This window comes from Lutra lutra, chromosome X, assembly GCF_902655055.1.
Source record: "Lutra lutra chromosome X, mLutLut1.2, whole genome shotgun sequence".
In the NCBI taxonomy this organism is placed as follows: domain Eukaryota; kingdom Metazoa; phylum Chordata; class Mammalia; order Carnivora; family Mustelidae; genus Lutra; species Lutra lutra.
In genome coordinates, this window is record NC_062296.1 from 4,165,540 (window position 1) to 4,190,250 (window position 24,711).

Consider the following 24,711-nt stretch of genomic DNA (forward strand, 5'->3'; position numbering starts at 1 on the left):
AGTTCTTTATATAATCTGGGTACAAGTCCTTTATCAGGTATATGATTCTGAAAATATCGTCTCCCTGTTCTATGGCTGTCTTTTCCTTTTGTTAATAGTATTGTTTGTTGAATGTTTATTTCTTTATAAAGGTCAGTTTATGAGCTTTTTTCTTTTATGAATCATGTTCTTGTGTTTAAGAACAGTCAGGGTCATGGAGGTTTCTTCCCTATGTCCTCTAAAAGTGTATAGTTTTAGCTTGTACATTTGGGTCTTTGCTGCTCTGTTTTGAATTAATGTGTATATGGTGTTAGATAGGGGTTCAGCTTTATTCTTTTGCATGTGGATACCCAGTCGTGACACCACTTGCTGATGACCTTATCCTTTCCCCGCTGAGCTTTCTTGGCTGCTTTGGTGAAAATCAGTTGACCATAAGGATAAGGTTTTGTTCCTGGAGTCAGACAATACCACAGTGTCTCTTCTGGGCGTGTGCTTGGCGTCAGGGCAAGCAAGGCTCTGTGGAGGGTTTATTAAGCCCCCTGTGGTTGTCTTACCTCTCCACCTCCTTTTTAAATACCTGGCAAGGTAGGTGACTGGTGACTTGCTTGGGCCGAAGGAGCCACTGGCTCTCCCTGTTTTCCTCGCCACTGAGATTGCCACATTTAGCTGACCGTGCTCCAAGCCACACGGGTCCCTCTGGCAGCTGGAGGGCAGTTGCTGGCTTCTCTGGCCTGTCTGCCCCTCTGCCGTCAGACTAGCTGCTGGAAGACCTTGGGGGCGGGAGGCGGGGGTAAGAGCAACCCTGTGCGGAGGGCCACAGACTCCAGTTCTTCCCGACAGAACTAGATCTGTTTCCTATCTTGGCTGCCTCTAATCGTCTTGGGTTATAGTTGCTTTTTGAGGAAAGGATTTGTTGACCTCCTCACTCAGTCATGCCAGAAGTCCTCTCCCCAGTATCGTTTGAATTTGGAATCTTCTCTTTGGTTCCCCTCGAGCCCAGGCTCACATCCCCTCCCATCTTGGGTTGTTACCTTAACCTCTTATCTGGCCTCCTGGCTCCAGAGAGAGCGCCCAGGAACACGGAACTGCTTTCATGTCAGTCCTCTGATAAAACTATTGTGTACTGATGAAAAGACAGGACAGTTAAAAAGTGAGCATAAGATTTGAACAGACACTTTATATAGAAGGAAATTATATGAAGATGTTCAAAGTCATTATTCATCGGGGAAAGACAAATTAAATCCACAATGAACTACCACAACACACCCACCGGAGTGGCTAAAATTAGAAAGACTGACAATACCAAATGTCGGTGCAGATGTGGGTTAACTTAAACTCTCCTGCAGTGTTGGTGGAAATGGAAAGCTTCTTAAAATACTGAACATAGACCTACCCAGTGACTCAGCAGTCTCACTTCTATTCCAGAGAAATGAGAGCTTCTGTTCAAAAAAAGACTTACAAAGAATATTCATAGCAGCTTTATTTATAATAGCAAAACAAAAACAAAAAGCTGGGAGCAGCCCAAGTACCAGCAGCAGAATGAATAGACAAATTGTGATATATTTATATATTCACATGACAGAACAAATTACCAATATAAAAACATGGGTAAATGTCAAAAATGTTACGCTAAGTGAAAGAAGTCAATGAAAAGAGAACACACACTATGGGCCCAATCATACGAAATTCTGATACTTGAAAAACTCATCTATAAAGTTAGAAATGAGATCCGTGGCTGCCGGGGTTGGGATGTGGACAGGGATCAACTGGGCAGGAACACAGGAGAACTTTCTGGGGTGGCGATGCTCTTGTACATTTTGGTGGAGGGACGTGTTTCGCATGGGTCTGCATCTGCCAAAACTTACCAAATGGTACACATAAGATTTGTGTGTTTTACCATACGTAAATTTTACCTTAAAAAAGGGCATCTTAAGCAAACGTGGAAACGGAGGTCATATATTACGTTTAGGGGTTGCGAGTACAGATGTCTGTGACTGCCTTTGAAATGCGACGTAGAAATAAAAAACTGATGAACGGATGGAGGGGTGGACAGGACAGACAGACAGGCAAATGCTATAGAATTTAGAGGGTGGGTAGGAGTGTTCACAGTCTGGAATGAGCAGCGTGTTCCTTTCTTCTGCAAACCCCAGACAGCTGCTTCTCTGTCTAAAATGCTGTTCTTCCTCCCTATGAATTCCTGCTCATTTTCTGGGGAGCGCTAAGCTCCCCATCCCTTAATAGATGGTCACCTCCATTCTGGAGGCTCCAGCACTCTGTGGTCGTCTGTAGCCTGGCCTGGCCCTCAGATGTGACAGCCCCATCCTTCCCTCATCCTCCTCGGACTCTTGTCATCATGCGTGCGCAGGCCAGCATGCACCGTGCTCAGTCACACACTTTCACTCCTGCTGCATTTGGCTTGTGTATCCCTCATACCGCACTGTTTGCGGAAATGAGGGGCCTGAAAGGGAGCAGACCCTCTCATGCATGCCTCCCCGTGAGGGGAAGAGGGACACACCTGATGGGATTGGCTGATGACCCTCTGGGCCACATTTGTGCTGGGGTCATGGCATGAAACGCTTAGTCCTGGACCCCAAAGGGCCCTCCGGTAAGTGCATTCTTAGAGGCTGTGAACTCTGTGGTCCAGTGTGTGAACCCAGCTTTCCCCCAGGGGAGCTGCAAGGGGTTTTCATGAGAGGGAAGAGGATGAACAGGAAGCCCTGGCCTTGATGGTGCTGGGGTGCTTGGCTACCCCTTTGAGAAGCCAGTGCTTTGCCAGATCTTCCTCTGTTCTTAGTCTGGAAAGGATCTGGAGTGGAGGGTGAGGTGTCAACACCCCCAGACCACCCACCCTGGTGTGTTGTCCAAAATCCCTTGATAAGCCGACCCCAGGATTCCACTGGGAGTGGGAGGGAGAGTGGGCTGGGGCCACTGGCTGGTGCTTGCTTGTGTCCAGGGTCACAGCATTTCCATTCTTGGAGATAGGCTGCACGAGGCTTCTAGTGCGAGAGGGCAGCTCTGGTCTCTGGTATATAATAGACTGAGCCCGGAAGGCAGGTGGGGACGCAAAACTTAGCATCCTTGAAAATGGAGATCCTGCCCGCGACCTGTGCAATAGCTTCTTGGAGCTGTCCCGCCAGTTGTGGGGAAAACAGGCTGGTGTATTAAGCATTTCTCATAAAGTTTATGAAAATACTCCTTTATCGTTTCACCATCTAGGGAGGATCACCAGGGGTATTTAGGAGTATATGCTTGCAGTAATTTTTCTCTAGATAATATTACATTTGTAAATATTTTTATAAAAATGGGACCATGCTGCTTTTTAAAAACCAGTTTTTATTCCGTAGGACCCTGAATATCTTTCTCAGTCATTAAAGAGTACTCTAAAATACTGTGTTAATGACTGCATGATATTATACCATAATTTATTTAATCAGTACCTGTTTTGAGAGGTCTCTCCCTGCGGCTCTTTACTGCTCTGATAAACCTCATCAGAGCCAAATACAGAAAACCGTCATTGTTTGTCAGCTAAGTTCCTGGAGGTTGACTTGCTGAGTCACAGGAAGTATAAAGTGTAAATGATGCGACTCTTCCAAGTGTACTGTCCCCTCCTGCCGCTGTTGGCTCCTGTCCTCCCCGGCCCCGAGTACCCTAGTTTTGTTATCTTTGTCAGTTTCACCGCTGTACGGTGCTGTGCTATCGGCGTCGGTGTTCCTGCGACCGCAACAGCTGTGAAACACTTTCTACCTTTAGTGCTTATTAGACCCTCTTCATATATCGTGTTGAATTGCCTGTTCGCATCTGTTGCCCAAATTTTTTTTGTTCCTTTTACTGAAGTCTGCATCTTTTCTTGTCAACTTGTACAGTCTGTACATGGGACAGTCTCGCAGCTCCCGATCGTACAGATTGTGACGTTCAAGACTTGAGGTGAAAGAAAAGGGAGGTTGAACTTCTCAAAGCTGTCTGGAAATCTGATTGAGCACATAGGCAGAGGACACCTTGGAGGGGCGTGCCCCTCTCCTTGGCAGTGGCCACATCCAGCACAGCAGACGGGACCACCGACAGGCCAACGAACGTGGTCAGACTCCGGGTCCTCACAAGCAACCTTGTTGCTGACCTGCCGATACACAGAGGACCCTGTGTCCTCCTCTCCGCTCGGTACTCCCTCCTCTGCTCGGTGCTCCCTCCTCTCCGCTCGGTGTTCCCTCCTCTCCGCTCGGTGGCCCTTCCTCTGCCCTGGTGCTCTCTGATAGCACTGACTGTGCTTTTGAAAAAGCCAGTGCTGGTTTTTCTGTGAATAACCATTCCTACCCAATTGGGGACCCAATCCTCGCTAACTTGAGGATTCAGCACTAAGGGGGAACATAACAAACCTCATTTTCTACCCCCACCCCCACGCTTTAAAACACAGACTTCATTTTTCAGAGCAGTTTTAGGTTGGTTCACAGCAAAATTATGCTCCCTGCACCCCACACCCACAGCCTCCCCTGGTCCCGACACCCACCATGAGAGGGGCGCGTGTGTTGCAGTCCACGAACCTACACATCCCCAGGCTCCGATTGGCGAAGGAAGCATCACAGTTCATTGCCTCCAACATCCAGAGTGGTTTCCCTTAAAAATCCTGGGCGCTGGGGATACACGCCTTCCCCTTCCATGAAAGAGCACTCTGCCCTGAGAAGGGAGAGCTCTAGCTACTGAATGTCCTGAAATGGCAACATTGCTCATTAGGGCGCTGCTGTGTGGGGAGGTAAGCACGTGTTGAGTTCTGTGCATATAGACACATGTGACCACCACCAGGGCCCTGAGAAAAACCAGTTTAGTCACCGCAGGGCCCTTTCAGAGTCACACTGTCTCCTTCCCTCCCCTCCTCCACCCTAATCCCAGCCACCCACTGATCTGTCCTGGAGCCTTTCAGATTTCAAAATACTGGATCGGGGATGGCCAGCCTCCAGTTGCTTTTGTGCTCCTGCGTAGCTGTGTGCCTACCTGTTTGTGTACACAAACGGAAACATCTGGATGGGGAGAAAAGGGTGTGAAGCGCCAGGCCCAGGAGTCAAGTCGATTGAAATATCCACTGCAAAATCTCTCTGGGTGGTGGAGTTATGAGTTGCATTTCTGCTAGTCGTCATCGTCATTGTCGTCGTCTTTTTTTTTTTTTTTTGAAGTTTCATAGAAGCATTTTTTGCAATGAGATAAAGAATCTGGACTTCCTACAAGAGACAGTACGGACATGGGCTACGGGTAGTGCGAGCATCCAGAAGGAGGTTCGCCTGGCATGAGGCCAGTTCTGCCACCTGCTGGCAAGTCCCTCACCGGCAAGCCTGCCCCCTGCCCTGGAAGATGAGGATGCTAGGCGCACCTGCTTCACCGAGCCACAAAGTATCCCGTGTATGAAGAGCTGGGCTAGAACACATGCTCGGGCACAGTCACTGTCATTTTACAAATGAGTTGTACCTGGTGGCCTGGGCTTTGCAGCTGGTAGGCATAAGGAAGCAGGTCTTGTAGAGTCAGGTAGAAGCCCACTGGGGATTTACTGGAAGGTGTCGGGGGGTGGGGCTATGGGAGGCTGTCCGCAAGCTGGGGGGTCACAGGCTCACGGCTTTTGTCCTTTTTCCAGGTGATGGGCGGTATGGCAGTGACGACTCAGAATCCGGTGGGTTTGTGTCCTCAGGAGACTTTGTGCTGGCAGCAGAGGGATACAGTGATTTAAAAGAATTAAGCATGAAAATTGAGGTCCCCGGGAAGGTGGTCCCATGGGAAGCCTGCTGGCTTGAGACCCCAGCTTCCCAAGGTGGAAATCCTTATGCAAAACGAGAAGTCCTTGGCAGATGCCTTAGTTAGAAGTGGCTTTGCCCTGTCACTCTGGCCTGGGGGGTGCAGGTGTTTGAATGAGCTTAGCTTGGTGGGGGGAGAAGAGCCTGGCGCTGGAGCTGATCTCGTGGGGCTGTCGGCCTGGTTCCACGTCTCTTCACACACAACCCCCCCTTTTGCCTAGGAGTGTCGGCCGAGGCCGGCACCATCGCGGGTGTGGCCAGTGCCCTAGCCATGGCCCTGATCGGCGCGGTCTCCAGCTACATCTCCTACCAGCAGAAGAAGTTCTGCTTCAGCATCCAGCGTAAGTGCAGCCACGTTGTGGCCTCCAAACCCAGCGGCCAAGGTCTTGCAAGGGAGGAGGGGCAGCAATGGGGGCACGATTCCGGTCCATTCCATCGCCTGCCCAAGACCGACTCCTGGGTGGGCTTTCTGCGGCGGACGGGCCAAGGCCAGGCTGCGGTGTTTCCGTGAGCAGCGCCCAGGGAACGTGGACGTGTGTCTTACACAGAGCAGAGAGAGCCTGGGGTCTCCGTCCGGCTTCAGGCCTCACCTGCTCATGCTGCCGGCCTCCTCGGGGGCACAAGGCAGCAATCTGGGGGCTCCAAGAGCCAGCGCAGCGCCAGCACGATGACGCACTTTGAAGAGGCAGGGAGGCAAGGGGCCGAAGAGAGGGTGAGGTTTGCTTCCCTCCCTGCCTGCTTTCATTTTACACTGTTGCCGGGGGCGTCTCAGTTGTAAGCTAAATAGTGACAGAGCCCCATCTGCCCAGCCGGTAGGGACCTGGCGAAGGGGAGCAGGAAGGGTACCCCCAGTCGTGTCACCAGCACAGCTTTGCTGTGCCACTGCTTGCTGATGAAGTGTCTCTGGGACTGGGAATTTTTAGTTCAAGTGAGAGGGCCTGGCTCAAGCATGATTTTCCTCTTTCCTGACACTTAGGAGCATCTCATGTGAGGCTCCACCTCCCTGCCCTTTCTCTGGGTCTTGGCTTCTGCCCTAAAGTCTAACCCGGAGGCCAACAAATGAGCTTAGGCCCCAGAATGCTTGGATGTAGGTAATGCAGAAGTCTCCACCTCTTCGTTCCTCTGGCGATTATATTTGCTTTCTTAGTCTTGGACAACGTTCTTGACCAGGACCACCATGTACAGTTACACAGGCTATGTGCGGCAGTACTCCAGGGGCACCATTCATATTTCAGTGCACAACCTGCACAACTGTTCATGGTCACCCTGCTCGAGATCCTGTTTGACCCACTGTGGACCCACAAGCCTTACTGTAGACTGGTGTGAATAGGAAGGTGTCAAAAAGAGGTAGGGAACTGGAAAGTGGATTGTCCTTAGAGTTCTCTCTTGCCCAGTTCAAAAGCAAAGAAAAGGAGTGGCTTATGACAGAATCTATTCTGTCAGAGTTCTGGAGGCCAGAAGTCCAAGATCAAGGTATCGGCAGTGTTCGTGCCTTCTGGAGGCTGTAGGGGAGGATCCTTCCTTGCCGCCTTCAGCTCCAGGTATCCCTTGGCTTGTGGCCACACCACTCCAGTCTTTGCCTCCATAGGGCCTTTTCCTGTGTCTGTGTGTCTGCTCCTCTTCGAAGGCCACTTGTCATCACAGGCAGGGTCCACCCTAGATCCAGGATCATCTCCTCTCAAGATCATTTAATCACACTTGCAAAGACCATTTCCAAATAAGGTCACGTCCATAGGTGGTGGGGGCGGAGGACATGGCCACGCCTCTGAGGAGCGCCATTCCTGACAGGGAGATGCGCCCGATCCGCGCTTATTAAAGCCGGGCAGGAGGGCTCATTTGCCGGGGCGCGGGGCTTTATCCGTGAGGAAGCATATTCGGAGACAGAGTTAGGGTACGAACAGCTTCCCAGCCACTGCCGAGCGCTGGATGTGGTGTCCCGCCCTGAGACCCCCGCCTCAGCGCCAGGGGCCAGGTTCAAGGGCGCCCTGACTTTATCGACAAGGAAACAGAGGCTTAGAGGACTGTTGAAAGAATCGAGTTGAGATCCACAGGGGAGCCAGAGGCAGGGACAGGGACAGGGAGGGCCGAGCAGTGAAGAGACCCTGGGTTGGGGGAGGAAAGTGAGGAGAAAATACCTCATTTTCACACTTGTTTTCTAAAACAGGTGTGAGGCTTTGCAAATCGGATTAGCAGGCAAAGCCAAAGAAAACATGAGACCGTGAAGGCCTTGGCATATGGTGTTAAATGATTTATGTGACATTTGAGGGAGAATAAACCAAAAAGGGGGCATTGAGGACAGCTGCAAGCCGTGAGCGCGTCTGTGCGAGGATGTCTTTCTGAGGGCGGCCTGGAGGTGGTGGCCAGCCTGCTGGTGGGGAGGCACAGCCGGGGGAGGCAGGTGTGCTTGGGCGGCTCCTGAGGGCTCCCCCTCTGCAGCCTCCCTCAGTCTGAATGGGGGCCTCACCACCCATTTCTTTGGTCCCCATGCCCCCTCAGCCTCTGGAATCTCACTGTCCGTCTGTCCACCTCCTAGTCCCCCACTTTCCCCTCTGTCAAAGATGTCCTTGTCATTGCTCAATCTATGCTGTCCTGAGTCCCTTCCCTGGACACACTTGTGCAAGCGTTGTCCTCACAGAAGGGAGCCGAGTATGGAGTATCCCCCGAATTTGACAAAGACCTCCCTTCCGTATCTGCTTCTGCACTATCAGCGCTCTTCACAATTTGTTAGGTGTCTCCACTCCTGTCTCAGAGTCCTCCCACATGAGTGAGGTCCCCCTCCCAGGGCTGGTGTCCCCTGCACAGGTCTGCTCTGGGGCCACACCTCTCCGTCAGTGCGGCCATGGCCTCTGCCTGTCCGGGGCTGGGTCTCCCCATCCTCTATCGTGATGGTTCCATCAGTCTCCCGCCTGCCCCGCTGTCCCCATCCTCCTCTGTTTGGGGCAGCCAGAAGAGCGGCTCTGCCCGGACTGCCCATGTTCCCCACCGCCCTCTAGGTCCTGGGCCTGATGCTGAGCTCGGCCATTCAAAGCCCTTCCTGGTTTGGCTCCAGCCCCACCAGCAGCCCCTGTTCGCAGAAGCCACTCCCTGAGTGTGTCCTGCTCCCTCTGCTGTCCCTCCTCTCACCCAGCTGGTCTCATCCTTGGGCCCAGAGCACCCTCCCGGGAGGTCTTCTTACCCTCCCAGCCTGTGAACTGTGGACACCCCTGCTGCGCGCTGCCGCAGCGCCCTCTGCCCACCGGGCCTGGGGCCCTTGGGGCCGAACGAGGACACGCTGCCTTGTGTGGCAGCTTCATGGGTGGGGGAGGGAGGAGGCCAGGAGAGTGACATCCACAGATGTGTCCCTGGCACCCAGGCCGGGCGGGAATTAGGAGGAGCCCCATGGGTGTTTGTGGAGCAACTAGGCCCTGAGAAGCTGGGATTGGGACTTGCCATTCCTACCCTTTCTGCCAAGCCTCTGCCCCGAGTGGCCACGGCCAGCCCCGCATGGAGGTGGCCTGTGTGCTGGGAAGCCCCAGGGAGATGGTGCGTGGTTACTGAGGGGGGCTGTCCCCCTTGCTTCCAGCCTTTACTGCCACCAGAGGGGCCCAGGCTTTGGGGACCCTCTGCTTTCCATCTCCGCCCTCAGCGATACAGTGTGATGGGGCCCGTGCATCTCGCAGAAGGCCCTTGGGGTCTGTTGCCAGGGTCCTAAGCTTTGTGTCTTGCCTTCAGATGCAGCAGAAGGTCAAGGTAATGACATGCTTCCACTTACTTTCCTCTTTTGCTTTGGCCACAGTACGTCATTGTCATCGTGGACCCTCCCTGCCCGCTACTCCTGCTCCTCCTCCCCACCCTCCTCCCTGCCCCTGGCGCTCACCCACTTGGCTGTGACCCCGATGGTTTTTAGCTTGCCCTGCTGTGTGTGGGAGGAGGCCGGCCGCCAGGCCTTCCGTCTCTGGGCCCAGCGGGGCTGCGGCTGGGGGTTCCTGTCTGGGAGGCAGATGCCTGCTGGCAGCCGTCACGGAGGAGCAGGCAGAAGCCTTCCCGCAGGCAGGGCGGCCGCGGTACAGTGATCTGGAGGCTCGGGTGCATCTCGCAGCCGCCGGCACTCAGGCAGTAGCAGCTTCTGCTGGCTCCCTCGCCTGCCTCAGTCCACAGGAATATAGCCCGGGATGGCTGAGGGACTCAGTCTGTGCCTGGCGCTCAGTCATTTGGTTGGTGAGAACCATGGCCCGATTTGCCCACAGGCCCAGGGCTCTGATAAGGCTTGCAGCCCTCTGCTTATCCAGGGCTAGGACGTGGACTCTGGACATCCCCCCAGGTAGCAGCGGGCTGGGTCTGCTCTGGGTCCCAAGTGCTCGCTGACCTGAGTGCCGGCATGCAGAGGATGCTTTGAGGGTCCCCGAGCACCTCTGGGAAGTCAGTGGGGAGAAGGCCCATACAGCGGCCCGGAGCAGCTCCCTGCGGTCTGGGCCCTCCCGCACACGGGGGTGCGGGTGGCACTTCTTCCCGGCAGCTGGAGGAGCCGGTGGCCCGAGGGTGCGGGTGTCGCTGGGAAGCCCCCGCCCCGGCTGGCGGAATGCTTGGCTGGCATCTCCGCCCGGAGCCCCGGCCGGCCGTCTGCCCCTCTGCAGCTGCATCTGTCCGTCCCTCGTGCGGTGCCTGGCTCCCTCTCCGCCTCGCTGGACCCCGGGCTGGCATGCAGACCCGTGGGCGGTGCTGAGCCCGCTGCCGGGCCCCCGGGCTCCCATGTGGTGGCATCTGCCCAAGGGGGATGTGGGTCAGGGGCCTTTGCTGTGCGTCCTGAGAACTGTGACAACCCCGGGGCTTGGCCGGGGCCCCCTCAGTCCTGTGTCAGCCGCCAGCTCTGCTCTTTGCCCTTTGCAGAGGGTCTGAATGCGGACTGCGTGAAGGGAGAGAACCCGGAAGCCGTTGTGTGTGAGGAGCCCCAAGGTGAGGCCTCACGGGCCCTTCCTGCCGCAGGGCCGCCGGCCAGAGGCATCTGTCGATTGAGTTTACGGCCAGAACAGGCGGCTGCCGGGGCCCAGGCATCACTGCACTGTCCCCTGGAGGAGCAGATTCGTTTCACGACATGGGCCGGGGACGCTGGTGGTGGGTCGGGCGCTTTCATGCACTGTGGGGCCCCCGTGCCCCGTCGGAGCTGTGGGGAACCTGGAAATGAGGCCTGTGACTTTGTTTGGAAGGCTGCCTGTGGCCCAGAGGGGTGGCCTTCAACAAAGAGCCTCTCGTCTGCCCTCCAAGTGCAGGGTGGCGGAGGGTGTTGTCACTGGGGCCAAAAGCAGCAGCGGGGTCAGGCCCGTGGCTTTGTCACGGGGGCAAGTGTTGTTGCTTAGGACGGGGATCACGGTGCCACCCTGCACGGGCTCCGTGGCCCTGGAGGGGACCGGATGGAAGCAAGCCACAGTGGCTTTTGCTAGAGTCGTTTTGAAGGCCCTGAGCCACCGTTGTGTGAGCGCCCGCCACTGGCCGGTGCGCCTCGAGAGGAGTGCACCTACTTTACCCACGAGGACATGGGCTGAACTCTTCCCGGGGCTTGTCTGCCTTCCTCCTGCTCTCCCAGGCCCAGGGTCACCCTGACTGGGGACAGGGTGGCCTCTGGAAGGGAGGTTGGCCTGGAGGGGCCAAGCTGCCTCAGCCCCTGGACAGGACAGACAGCCTCCTGTGCACTGGGGAGCATGGGGAGGGCTCCCCCCCCCCCAGGGAGGACCCCCCCCCCCAGAGGGATGTCTCCCCCGCCAACGGAAGTCTCCCCCCACCACAGAGCACTCCCTCCCCATCAGAGGTCTCCCCCTCTGACAGAGGACTCCGCCGCCCCCCAGCCCCGCCACGGAGGTCTCTCCCCCTCCCCATGGAGGACTCCCCTGCCCCAGAGGACTCCCCCCTGATGGAGGACCCCTGCCCCAGAGGTCTCCCCGCTGACGGAGGTCTTCTCTCCCCAGTGAAATACTTGACGCTGCAGACGCAGGCTGCCGAGCCGCCGCCCCCCGATGCGCCCCGGATCTGAGGGCCACTGCTCGCGACCAGCTCCTCATTTCACCGTGACCCGCGGCTGCCCTGCTGCTTCTCTGACGTCATTGCTTCTCCTTCTAACTCCAGATGAGCTCGCGGGTGTGTGTGTGCAGTGTGTGTGTCGCATCTGAGACCCGGCACCAGCCTCAGAGCCGCTGGGTCACCGCACCCCCAAAGCCAGCCTGGCCCGGCCTGCGTGAGCTGGGGCTGCGGCGCCGAGACGGCGGGGGCACGCGGACTCTGATGCGCCCAGGATGGGAGTTTGAACCCAGGGTCACGTGGGTCCTGGCAGGGACGTCAGCTAGCGCCTGGTTCGCTTGCAGCCCCGGCAAGGAGCGAATGAGTGAGCGTCAGGTCAACATGCACACGCACACACGCACACACGCACACACGCACACCACCGGCCTTCCGGAGAGCTGGTACGCGCGGTGGTTTTCCGTTATTGAAGTGCATGCATTGATAGTCCCGTCCTGAGAGCTTAGGAACCTCCTGGACGAGTAGGAGGCTGTGACTCTGGGGCCCGGTTCCTCTGACTCCATAGGGGCCTGGGTGTGGCCTCCTGGCTGCCGTGATTAGCTTTTAGGAATGTGTGTCCCCCTTCCACCCTGTACATGTGCCTCTTTTGGTAGCAGAAGCTACAGACGTAAAGAATGGGTGGCAGAGCCAGAAGCACGTGTGTGTTTTGCTTAAACCTGTATTGGAGGTGGGACGGGGGATGGGGAAGGGGACGTTTGCTGGGTTTGTGAAACACGCCTGGCTCCGTGTGTCTAGAAGGCTGACTCTGCCTGTCGTGTTCAGATACAAAGCCCTTGGGCTGCCACGGTCCCTGTGGTAAACACCAGAACCCAGGGACTGGCCCCTCACCTGGCCCGGAGCTGTCTGATTTGGGCTAGCCGCCTGGAACGTTCTGTCTGGCCCACGCGTGGTCCTGTCCCTGGGCGCTCTGCCGTCTGAGACTGAGCCAAAGTCTAGAGCCACTGTCTACCGATGACCAGTTTGCGGGGCCCAGAAGCACTTCCTGAAGCAGAAGTCAGCAGGAAGACAGGGTCCCACTGACTCGACCCCACGTCCCCTCTGCGTGGCACCCGGGCTGGGCGTCCACTAAGCCGGGACGAGGCAAGTCAGGCTTCCGAAGGGAACGGTCGGAACTGGAGCAGAGCCCGCAGGCTGGAAACTCGTGTTTGTGGCGCTTTGAGGAACCTAGTCGTGCGGTGGGGGGACGGGGGGCGTCCCCGGCTGCCCTTGAGCTCCTTCCTGCTGCCGCCGCCCGGATGGGTCCCTTCCCCGGCGGGGGGCTCGGCCCACGCAGGCCAGGATCATGTGTCCGCCGGGCAGGTGTGGGGCACTGACGAGAGCCCTCTGCGAGTTGCCAGCTTGGCCAGGCTGGTCCCTGGTGCCGGCCGCGCTGGAGGGTGGTTGTAGCCATGGACCGTTGCCACCCAGTGTCCTTGATAACAGGAGCTGGGGGAGGGTCAGGGCAGCCTTGGCAGCTCCTGGGGTGCACTTGGCTGCCCCCCAAGGTCCCCGGGGCATCTCAAAGGAGGAAAAACAAGGCCACAGTCGTGGGTGGCGAATGACTTCTCCCTGCCACGGGCAGGTTAGAGGAGGCCCAGTCACGGTGGCAGCCAGGCTGAGGAGTGACGTGGCCCGTGCGACGCTCGGCATGGCCAGGTGCGGCACGGTGGTGGCTAGAACTATGGAGCTAGGAGCCCTGAGGTGGGGCGTGCCCCCCGCCCCCCAGCTGTCCCCTCGAGCTTGACAGGGTGGCTCCCGTGGTGGGGGGACCCCGAGCTCCTGCAGCTCTGAGGTACATTTTCTCAGTGGTGGGGCTCTAAGAGAACCCTCGGCTCTGGAGACCGCAGCCCAGCAGCCGGACCTCCTAGTGATGGGACAGGCCAGGGAGGTCCCTCTGCCACCTGTTCGCAGAGCGCTGGTCCCGGGGCTGGCGGGCAGGGACGCCTGCAGAAGCCTAGGCTCTGGTACCTGTGTCTGTCTGGCTACCGGGCCTGTCCGGGACGATAGGGAAGGTAGAGCGAACCAGAAGGGCCAGTTGAGAATCTCTGGTCTACAGCCACTGCCCTGGGGGGCCGAGCCAGTGCAGGTAACTCTGCACAGGAGGGAGGGAGCATGGCAGCAGGGGTGGGGGGCACCCTCCTGGAGTGGGGCCCAGAGAACAGTGCCAGGCCCTCCCATTGGGCTCCTGACTGGGGAGTGCTCTGCCCCTTGTCTGAGGAAGAAGTGTTGACTGATCTCAGAAGCCCTGTGCTTTTTCTGTGCTTGTGCTTAAATGTGAATTGTGAACGGTCTCGCGTTTGCATTAAAGGAAATGGACCCTAACAGACCGTTGTATTCTGACGCGTGGAGGGACTTCCTTCGTCAAGTGGCAGCTGGGTTTTTTCCTTAAGGTACCTGTGGTCCACCTTCCTCCCCACTACCCCCACCTCCCGCCCCCGCCCGAGCGGTTTCTCCAGAAGGTTAGAGTTCCTGCGTTTCTTCTGTTGATGAAAGGCTCGGCTCGATGTCAGGGCCCCTCCCCGGAGCTGCAGGGGGATGAGCAGAGGTTTGGGGGTCACCCGAGAGGGCAGAGGCAGGCCTTACACTCCTGATTCCGCAGCCCGCTGCTCCTTCATCGGAGAAGTCCAGTATTTAGGGTGGATTCGGGTTGTGTGGAGTCTTTTGGGTCAAGCATGCCATCGGTCATGCAGCTGCGCAGAGTGGCCCGTCTGGGGACAAGCGCGCCCTTGTCATCCCCTCACCGCTTGGTTTGCAAACCGAGAGCACCTCCAGACCGCTGGGGGTGAGCAGGATGCAGTGGGCGTGGGGTTTTCCCCATTGAGGTAGGTGGCCCAGACCCAGTAAAGAAGTTCTTCGTGGCTAGCCAGGGGCTACACGGTGGCCCTCCCGGCCTTGCCACTTGGGTGTCGCTGCTGGGGCCCACAGCTGCAGTGACCTTTGCGTGGAGGGGGACAGGGACCCAAGGCCAGCATTTCTTCTGTAGACTTGGGGTGGGGACTCCAGGGCTTCTCCAAAGTCTGTCCCCTTCCAGCTCTAGGACTCAAGGTCTGGACAGAGCCCCGCACCTCTGTGGAGCTGCTGCTGACTCCAGTGGCTCCGGCCCTTCCCCCATCAGCATTTTCTTAAGCTTGAGACTGAGGAGCATTTTGGATTTTAAAATCCGAGTACTTACCCCCATCATTTTGGTCAAGACACTGAAGACCTGGTTTCTGGCGTTCAGGATTTAGTAAATCAGTTAAATCTTGTAAAGGCACTTTATGTGTATTAACTATGCTTGGCACATAAAACAACAGGTATGGAGGGTTTAGTCATTTTCCCCAAGGGAAAAATTAGAAAAACTTAAAGAAATAAGACCACGGAGCAAACATATTATTTTAATTACAGATCGAAATGCAGTGTATCAGATGGGGCGAATACAATACTGTACCGGTTTTTAAAAATCGGAGCCATGACCGTTTTACATTCTAGTACACTTAAATAAAAGAACCGCTTAGGCAACAAGGGCGCGCTTCAAGTTGTGTTAGAGACGGTTGTGTGCCAGGCGCACACAGAGGAAAGGGGCTGTTGTGCTGCTTGTCGATGGGGTGGGCATGGCTGGGGCTGGCCGGGGTGGGGGGCCCCCAGTGGGCAGAGTGGGTGGTAGCACAGGCCCCTGGGGCCCCGCCACCCCCTCCCCACCCCCGCCACGCCGGCCCGGTGAGGGGGAGCAAGCCAGGGAGCACGGTGGCGGCGTGTCGCGGAGCAGCAGGGGGGCGGAGCCAGACAGGGGTCTCCAGGACAGGAGAACCCTTGCCGCTGGGCAGCTAAGAGGGGAGGGCGGGCTCGCTCGGGTGTGAACAGCAGCAGAGAGGGACGGCAGGGGTGAGGCGCGGCAGCCAGGGAGCAGCAGACAGACGGCCCCGGGAGGACCCCCGAGGAGGCCCAGTGCGGGGTCCCGCCATCCCCGGGCGGGGGTGGGGGGTGGGAACCGCTGCTGCTGTTGCCACCGGCCTGGAGCAGCCTCAGGAGGCAAGCACCTGTGTCCGGGGGGGGGGGGGACCCCACTGGTCCAGCGACCCTATTCCAACCCTGCTGCAGGTGTACCGCAGGAAGTTGGCTCGAGCCTTGTTTGACAAGGTCTCACCCAGTCCAGTTAAGCAGAAGCCGCCTCAGGTGACTAGTCTAAACATAAAAAAGGACATAGGAAAATAAAGGCATGTTTCTCTTTTTTTAAAAATACCTTCTATGTACACAACAGTAACGGGTGCAGAAGGCCCTGGGCGCGACGAGGGCCGGAGGCCTGGCAACGGCGCTGCACCCGACGTCACAGTCAGGTCCAAACGCTCGTGGAGCCCTAGCGAAGGGCTGAAAGCAGCCCCATGGCCAGCGCGGTCTGTAAGGGACTAGGGGGTTCTGAAAATGAAGGGCTTACCTCAGAAAGAAACGGGGGACCCCTTACCCCTCCACCTCGCGCCCACCCCTGGAGCCGCGGCGAGTTGGCCGTCGCAGCAGAGCATGGACCCGAGGGAAATGGTTCACAAAACAAAGCACTTGATGACAGTGGGAGTGGTCACCTAGCCACACAAAGGGTCGCCGGGGGGAAGTGCCTTCCAGACTGGGAGGACATCGGGCCTAATCCTAAAAGACAAGATCACAAGCTACCATCCCGTGCCTGAGCCGCCGAGCGGGAGGTCCTGGCCGGCCGGAGTCACCACGAGTGCTGGCCTTGGGCGCCCCTCAGACGGAGGTGTGGACGGGGGTGACCGAGTGGGACGGCGAGGAGCCCCGCTCCGATGAGGACGAGGCGCGCGTGGCCAACTCCCGCTGCAGGTCCTCCACGCGCTTCTGCAGCTCCGCCTTGATGGCCAGCAGCTCCTTGAGATTCTGGTGGACGGGCATCTGGGGACAGAGAGACGGTGGCAGTCAGGGGCCCTTCTCGGCCCCTACTCGGCACCTGCTCTCCCTCAGCTAGCAAGCCCCGAGATCCAAGGCCCCACTTCTCCCTCCTGAGGCTCCTGGGCTGGCGTGAGGCACACCAGGGAGGAATGTCACCATGTCGGGGGCTCTCCTTGCCTTGCCCTCTTGCCTCCCCTTGTCCCCAAGCCAGTCTGCACAAAGCAGCTATAGGCCTGGGTTCTGAGCCTCAGCCAGGCTATGTGATGCCTACCCAGCAGCCTCCAGTGGCTTCTTTCTGCTGTCCTGACCTTCGCCTCAAAACCCTATGGTCTGACCCCAGCCAGTCTCTACTCCCCTCTCCCTAGGTCCTGCCTCTTTGCCAGTCCTGCATTCTAGAATCTTCTAGGATTTGATAGATGCCAGGCCTGCGCTGTCCCTTCTGGCTGTAGCACTTTCCCCCCAACCCTTTGCTTCCTCCCTCAAAACTCTGAGCTCCTGCATCAGGGCTGCCAATGGCGATCAGCCCTACTAGAGGGAGGGAGAGAGGTTGAGCAGGAGAGAGACAGACGGGACACGCCGACGGGGGAGTGAAAAGAGGCAGATGAAAGAACGGGGGGTTTGGTAACCAGCAAAGAACAAGCTCCTGACTTCGTCAAGCCACAGGAAGAAGGGAAGGCACAATGATGTGAGTCCGATGCCAGCGGCGCCCCCAAACAAGGGAAACTTACCTTATTTGCTACTAATCCCAGAGGCCACCATTAGGTAAGGTCTTGGGGACTATCTGTATTACTTTCTTGTTCGCAGGATCACTTTATTCCAAGTGAATCAGACGAGGGAACCTTCTGCAGCAGCGGCCCTGGAGAGGGGCAGCCCATGTAGGGGCCTGCCCGGGGCCTGAGATGCTCATCGGACATCTCCGGGCAGCCTTTCCTCCGAGGCCACTTATATAAATCCAAGGCCTGCTTGCTTGAGGAAATGCCCCTGGCTAGCCAGGTGCCTCGGCCAGTGGGTCCCATGTCCGCCACAAGACAAAAGGGCCCCAAAGGAAACAAGAATGCTGCTCGGCCCTCCTTCCACCCGGCAGACAGTCTAGCCCCCTCCTCCTCAGACCAAAGGGGCCAAATGGGCTAGTCCTCTGCCCTTCCTCCCCCCCAGTCCTGCGCAACTAGTGCTGCTGGAGGGAGCCGCCCTACACACCATGCGGCAGCCCAGCCTACCCACCTTTCTGGCCTCCAGTGCCCCCAAGGCCCAGCCTGCTCCCCCGTGGGCCCCGGTGCCGGCCACACTCGGGACAAGACACGGGTAGCCCACAGCCCACCTTCCAGTTCTCCCTTCTGTAGAGCACGGCGCAGGAAGAGCTCCTGTCCACAAGGTCTCAGCATGGAGCCACTGCCGGAGAGGGGACGTGACCCCGACCCTTCCATGAGTGCAGGCCAGGCAGTGAGAACGGGCCAAGCCACGGCTCCCGTGTCCTACAGAGGTCCGTGTGGACAGCACCCAGAGGCCTGCCAGAGATCTCGACTTAGAGCAGCGAGGTCCGCGGCTCCTGCTCCTGTCAAGGTCATTGCAGCAGGCGAGAGGACGGGCTGGCTGGCCTTCAGGGGCCCGCAGTCCGTGAGCGCGGGGAGCTCGCGCTGCAGGAGGAAGAGCTCGGGCCCGGGGGACGCCCTTGGCTTCCCTGCTAAAGTTTCAGAAATCCCACCTGCCGTCTGTCCTCTGTGTCACCCAGAATACTATTTGCTAACTCTGATTTAAATAAAGTGACTTTCGTACACTCTACCCCAGAGCCCGTCTTCCTCGTTGCTATGACACACGAAACCGAACCGCCCGGGGAGAAAAAGCGAGCAGATGCTGGCTTGCATTCCCGAGTCAAAGGGACTCCAGTGACGAGAAAGAAGGGCTTAAGGGTCCCCTGGGGCTGGCATTCTGAAGCAACTGAGGTCAGGAAGGAGTGTGTTCTGGAAGTGGCCCGGAAAAGGGCAGTCTAGGCCTGTTCTCGCACTTCTGTGGCGGTGAGTCACCGCAGAAGCTGCTGACGGGACTGGTGACACCCGGCTCCCTGAGGTCTCTCACATGTGGTTCTCGTTTGGGGGATGAGCCCATCTAATGTAACAAGTAGTTGTTAGTCCAGGGGAAAACCCCTAGCACGGTACAGAGTGTGAGAGAGAGGGAGAAATCAGCTGTCGCCACAGCCTGATGAAGGTAAACTGGAGCTTGGATGAGGGGACAGTGGGGACAGACAGCTGGAGCCATCGGGCGGCCCTGGGAGGCCAGCCAGCCGTGGGCACAGTGGGCTGTTGTACGAGCAACTTCAGCCGCGTGGCCAGGGAATGGTGAGTCGCGGGGGGATGGGTCACTCGGAGGAGGGAAGGGGACAGGATGTGGGGACCATGCTTGTGAGTCGCGGGCCCCGCGGCGCTAACAGGATGGACGCCCATCAGCGGAACGTTGGGAGCTCGGTAGGGACGGCTCACTGCCCACAAACGCAGAAACCTGTATTGCCCAAAGACGTAGACTGCTGTGTACCGTTAGCTCCCGCGGAGAACAGAACAGAGACTGCGCCCCTCCCGCTTCAGCTGGTCCTCAACGCAGAAAACATTTTCCAGCTCTTAGGAGCTGGCACTAAACCGAGAATCCATTTGGAGGCTAGAAATGTGCTCTGGCCACGTTGGCCATGAGGTCCCCTGCGCGCTGCCCGGTGCTGTCACCGCCGGGGCAGCAGCCAACGGCCCCTCCCCCGTGAGAAGTCGGCCTGGCGCAGGCGGACAGGGCGGGCCTCGCCACGGTGCGGGGAGGCAGGTTTCGGGCTGGGGAGGGCTGCCCGGAGGCGGCTCTCGGAGCGCCAGCCGCCGGCGCGCTGAGAAGCCGAGGCAGCGGAAGCGTTTCCAGCCCCGGGGGCTGGCAGCCCCGTGTGGGGACGCGGAGGCCCCCGGGGCGGAAGAGCGGGGAGCGCGAGGCCCCGGGCCGGCCCCTGCTGCGACGGAAGACGAGTGCGGCCGCGCGGGCCCCGCTCGCGGAGCTCCGGGAAACCGTCCTGAGGGGTCGGAGCGGGCAGAGCGGACTCAGAGGCTGCGGGGGGAAGACAGGGCTTTGCCAGCTGCAGTTTCGCGGCCCGCCACACGGCAGGAAAGAGGGAAGAAGAGGCAAGAGACGAGCAGGGCAGAGGCGGGAGGGGCAGCCGGCGGCTCGCTCGGCCGGAACCGGGGCCGAGCCGACAGTGCCGGAGGCGCCCGTCAGGGAGGGAAGGTGACTGACGAGAGGGTCCCTCCGAAGTTCAAGGACCAGGAACCGCAACGTGAAATGAGCTGCGGGGTCTCCTGCGTGCCGAGTGGGGCCCGGGACTTGCCGCGGCTTCACCGGCCGCCCCGACCCGCGCGCCGAAGCGCCGAGCCCCGCGGGCACAGGGCGGGGCCTGCTCGCAGGTGACCCCGCGGCAGCGCGGGCGTCGGCGCGCGGCCTCGTCCTCGGAAGGGGGGACCGGGACGCGGCCACGCACGTGCAAGGGAGACAACAGGAAGACGGGGGAGGGGGGGGGGGAAGCTCCACAAGCCGCGGAGGGAAGCCCGGAACACACTCCTCCGCGGCGGCTCTCACGAGGAACCAGCCCGACAGCACCTCGGTCTCGAGGCTTCTCGTCTCAGGACCCTGAGCCCGCGCATCTCCCCCGCGGGAGCGCCCCCGCCCGTGCTCCCCGAGACGGCGGCCCTGGCGCCCCGGGACCGGCCGTGCGCGGGGGCGGCGGGGACGCGGAGTGCGGCCAGGGGCCGAGGAGGACGGTGAGCGGAAAGGCGCGCGCACCTGTGCCCGAGAGCAGCGACGACAGCGGACGAGGCCCCGGAAGCCGCCGCCGGCAGACGGCCGCGAGACCCGACAGACGTTAGACGTAAAAAGAACCTCGCCAGAGGGTCCCCTGGCCACGGACGGGGGCCGCCTCCGTCGGCAGCCCCGGGAGCGCCCAGGCTCGGGGAGGCGCCCGGGGAGCCGGAGCCGGCGGCGCCCGCGCACCACGGCCGAGCACGGCCCGGCCGCCGGGGCCTGCCGGGGCCTGCCGGGGCCTGCCGGCCGCTGTTCGGAGATCTTCGGTCTCGGAAGGATGGGACGGCGGATGAGCGTGCTGGGGACGGGGACGCTCTACCCTTTCAGCACGTGCCCTCTTCCTACTGGAGTCTGCAAATGAACCGAGTCCCTAGAAAGCCCGGCGGCGAAACGCAGTAGCCGCTGCCGCTGCCTTTAGCAGAAGACAGAAGTGCCAAGATTTTTAATCTAGCGAACAGCTTCAGGGTTGGTGTGTGAAAAGAAGGTGCTAGGCTAGAACATGAACACACAGGATTAAAACCTGAGAGGGGAGGGCAGAAGGAGCGTACGCTAATACCCAGCATGCACGCATTTCTACACCTGTATCTCTGCTTAGAAAGACATGCTTTTGCAAAGAACAAAAAGCTACCTGAGGCCGCATTCGTGGGTTCCAGCGCACATAGTAGTTTACCCATAGTTCCAAGTGACTCAGACTAGCAACAGGATACAAGACGTGGTTTTCATAATTCACAAAGAAAGGATTAGAAAATTCTTCAAGCTGGCTATTGACATAGGACCATAAAGATATAGTCTTCGTATATACATCCTGAAAAACAAAAAAAGGAATACATTGAAATAAATTCAACTTTTTTTCAGATCCTTGAGAATTTGCATTATAGAGAGAAAAGGCCTTGGATAAAAGGAGTTCAAAGGCTGAAAAGTTACAGAACATTTGCTAAGCCCCACCCCCATCCCTTACGCTCCGCCATCGCCTCATGCCAGGGACACCAGGGAAATATACACTGGTTCCTGTCCTGGTAAAATGCATTGCTGAGTTAGGTGACATCTGGCGACCATGTCAGTGTGAAGGCAAGATGAGAACTTTCTAAAAAGCATGGAATGATGGGGCCCGTCCATAACAAACACAGTCTTTATTTCCAGCTTGCAGTTTTGCTTTTGTGACTGGGGTAGAATTCCCAGATAAGATTGCTTTCCCCGGAAAATCATGGCTATCCGGGGGGAAAACACTCTGGGGTGGCAGGCGGGTGAAGCCTCCCACCGAGAAGCACATGCCCGCTTGAGAAATGTGCGACTACCTGCGCTGCTCCCGAGTGGGACGCCGGAACCCACAGGCTGGGCAGGACGGGTCGGTTAGGCACGGATCAAGCACAGTGACAAAGTCAAAATTAGAAAACTGTAAAGCCGGCTGACTCCCACAAGCTAGACACAGAATTCCATCAGGACCTTTTCCTATTTATATACTCTGTGTTTCTAAGAGAAACACCAGCGAGAATTCAAGGGGCTCTGAAGAGCCACAGTCATCAACACAGGCGGTGCCAGCCCGGGAGGGACAGACATGCGCATCAACAGCGGGAAGACGATACAGAAACGAGCCCTCACCTAGGCAGTCCCCGATTTCCAAGCTGGGCACCGAGAGCCTTCGGTCTGGGGGAGAGAGTCTTCTCAACAAATGGCTGGGATGACCGGTTAGCCACAGGCAAAAGAATAAATTTGGACCCATACCATACAGTGCACACAAAAAGAACTGAAACACGGGTCACAGGCCTCAATGGAAGGGCTGAAACTATAAAACTCAGAAGAAAACACGGGCTCAACTCTTCACGACCTCAGGCTGGGTAACGGCTTCCTGCATAGGACCCCAAAAGCACAGGCAATGAAAGGAAACAAATTGGGCTTCAGGAAAATTAGACTTGTGTGTTTTAAATGAGACCATCAAAAAGTGAAGAGACAATGCACAGAGTGGGTGACAATTTTTGAAAATCATATATCTGATAAGGGACTCGCATGTATCCCGAGTTCTAAGGAAGTCTTACGACTCAGTGATGAAGGCAGCCCAGCTGCAAACGGGCGGGGGTCTGAACGAACAGTTGTCCACAGGAGCTATGCGGAAGGCCAAGACGCACGCGGAAACATGCTCGCACTGCCATCACTTGCCAGGGAATGTACCCCAGAACCCACAATGAGATACCACGGGGATGGCTAGAATAAAAAAAATACACAAGTGTCTGCGAAGAAGTGCGAAAAGAGGCCCCTTCGACCTTGCTGGTAAGATACTGACTCTGGAAGGACAGTCTGCGGTTCTTCACAAGGTTAAACACGCAGTTCCCATGTGACTCGGCAACTGCACTTCCGGTTCCGACGGGGGCGCGGGGCGGCGCGTGTCCACACGAAATCCGCGCGTTCGAATGTCCGCCCGTAGCGGCGCGCTCGTCAGAGCCCAGAGCAGCAACGGCCGCGACGTCCTCCGGCGGCCGCCCGCAGCCGCAGCTCGTGGCCTCTCCCTAGCGTGGAATGTCGCTCGGCCAGGAGAAAGGCACAGAGTTCGGACACCTGCCGACGCACGGGCCTGGACGACATGACGCCACTCACGGAGGACAAATGTTCGCTTCCACTCACGCGGGGTGTCCGTAATTGGTGAATCCGCACGGACTGCAGGCGGATCGCAGCTGCCCGGGACAGGGGAATGAGGAACGGGGAGAGACCGCTCACGGGGCCGGGGTCTCTCTTTGGGGTGATGAAAAGTCTAAGGGGTTTATGAACTGAGGTGGTGGTGGCTGCACGCTCTGAATACACCAAAAACCACTTTAAAAGGGTGAGTTGTATGTAAGTCATAGATCAAGAGAGCTGATTTTTTAAAATATACTTTGTCAAAAAAAAAAAAAAAAGACCATCGGGGTTTAAATTCTACATGTGAACTTCATTCTGTTGATTTTCAAAAAAAGCTTTATTGAGATATGAGTCACATACCGTAAAATTCACTCTAAAACTTTTAACTTTTTTTCAAGAGGTTAACAGGACCCTATCACCTGGGCCAGTAGGAATGTGGACCTTATCCTGCCCACAATGGAAGCCACAGGTTGCTGGAGGTCAGAAATGAAGGGAGCAAAGTTCATTTCCAGACAGTGGCCTTAGTCCACCATGAACTAGGCTGTGGGGCAGTGACAAGTGGCCAAATTAAGAAAGAATCTCTTCAGGGAGCCTGGGTGGCTCAGTCGGTTGAAAGTCGGACCCTTGATTTCAGCTGAGGTCATGATTTTGGGGTTACCGGATCGAGCCCCACATCAGGCTCAACCCTTAAGGCAGAGTCTGCCTGCCCTCTCCTGCTCTCTCCTTCCTAATAGTCTTTTTTTTTTTTTTTTTAAGAATCTCTTGTGGGGAGCAGCTATGGCAGCTGGGGGAGGGAGGAGGCAAATGCTAAGGCATCTTGAGGGGCAAAGCTGCCCTCTAGGGAGATGCAGGGGAGCAGGGGAGCAGCAGCACGATGGTAATTAGACTCCAAGATGGGACAGACAGTAACCGAGAGAGAACAGTTTGGGGCAGGAGGAAGACCGAACTGGGTCCAGGCAGGCCCCCGGGTGACAGAAGAGCTAAAGGGAGGGGACTGAGTGGGGTGTGGACAGGGAACGAGGGGGCGACAGCTGTGGGGAGGCTGTAGAGGGAGGTGGGTGCTGGCGACCGACTATTTTCTCCAAAATTCAATAATGTTCTGATGTGCTTATTAGTCTACAGGTGGTGGCCCTTTTCTGTAACCAGAAGACACTCTAAGCTGCCTTTTCCCAATGCTTCCTCGTGATCATTTCTTTCATTTATCTCAAAATGAGGAGGAAAGGGGCACCTGGGTGACACAGTCAGCTGAGCACCAATAACTGGTTTCGGGTCAGGTCGTGGGATCAAGCTTGCCTTCGGGCTCTGCTCTCAGTGCAGAATCTGCTTGGGGTTCTCTCTCCCTCTCCCACTGCCCCTCAAGCTTGTGCTCTCACGCTCGCTCACTCTCAAGTAAATAAATCTTTAAATTAAAAAAAAAAAAAAAACCAACTTAGGAGGAAAGAGGGGAAATAGAACTCGGCCGGACGGAAAAGGAAGTCTGGCTCACTACCTAGCAGGAAGTTCCAGGATCACCTACAGACTTCAACCCTCCTAGGTCTCTGCGTACCTGTCACCCTAACGGAACGGACAGTGAAGAGCAGAATCACATCATTTTGGAGTCAGTGTGGTAGAAAGTACACAAACTTGGGGTTTAGGGGTC

General features: G+C 57.3%; 2 protein-coding genes across 16 annotated transcripts in view; one reads left to right on the forward strand and one right to left on the reverse strand.

The window, feature by feature from the left end:
- The window catches only part of CD99L2 (CD99 molecule like 2), an 89,198-nt gene extending 75,905 nt beyond the window's left edge, over positions 1 to 13,293 (forward strand). For 5 of the 7 annotated variants that reach the window (XM_047715851.1, XM_047715850.1, XM_047715853.1 and 2 more), the window contains 5 exons: positions 5,594 to 5,629; positions 5,972 to 6,091; positions 9,462 to 9,479; positions 10,617 to 10,682; positions 11,690 to 13,293. In XM_047715851.1, coding sequence (XP_047571807.1) covers positions 5,594 to 5,629; positions 5,972 to 6,091; positions 9,462 to 9,479; positions 10,617 to 10,682; positions 11,690 to 11,754 — 305 coding nt within the window. In that variant the 3' untranslated portion in view covers positions 11,755 to 13,293. The remainder of the gene's footprint in view (positions 1 to 5,593; positions 5,630 to 5,971; positions 6,092 to 9,461; positions 9,480 to 10,616; positions 10,683 to 11,689) is intronic. The other 2 variants (XM_047715852.1, XM_047715854.1) reach the window with 2 other exon arrangements.
- A 1,839-nt stretch (positions 13,294 to 15,132) lies between these two features.
- MTMR1 (myotubularin related protein 1) overlaps positions 15,133 to 24,711 on the reverse strand; it is a 56,853-nt gene continuing 47,274 nt past the window's right edge. For all 9 annotated transcript variants that reach the window (XM_047715836.1, XM_047715834.1, XM_047715837.1 and 6 more), the window contains 2 exons: positions 21,094 to 21,270; positions 15,133 to 16,652 (listed from right to left, as the gene is read on the reverse strand). In XM_047715836.1, coding sequence (XP_047571792.1) covers positions 16,491 to 16,652; positions 21,094 to 21,270 — 339 coding nt within the window. In that variant the 3' untranslated portion in view covers positions 15,133 to 16,490. The remainder of the gene's footprint in view (positions 16,653 to 21,093; positions 21,271 to 24,711) is intronic.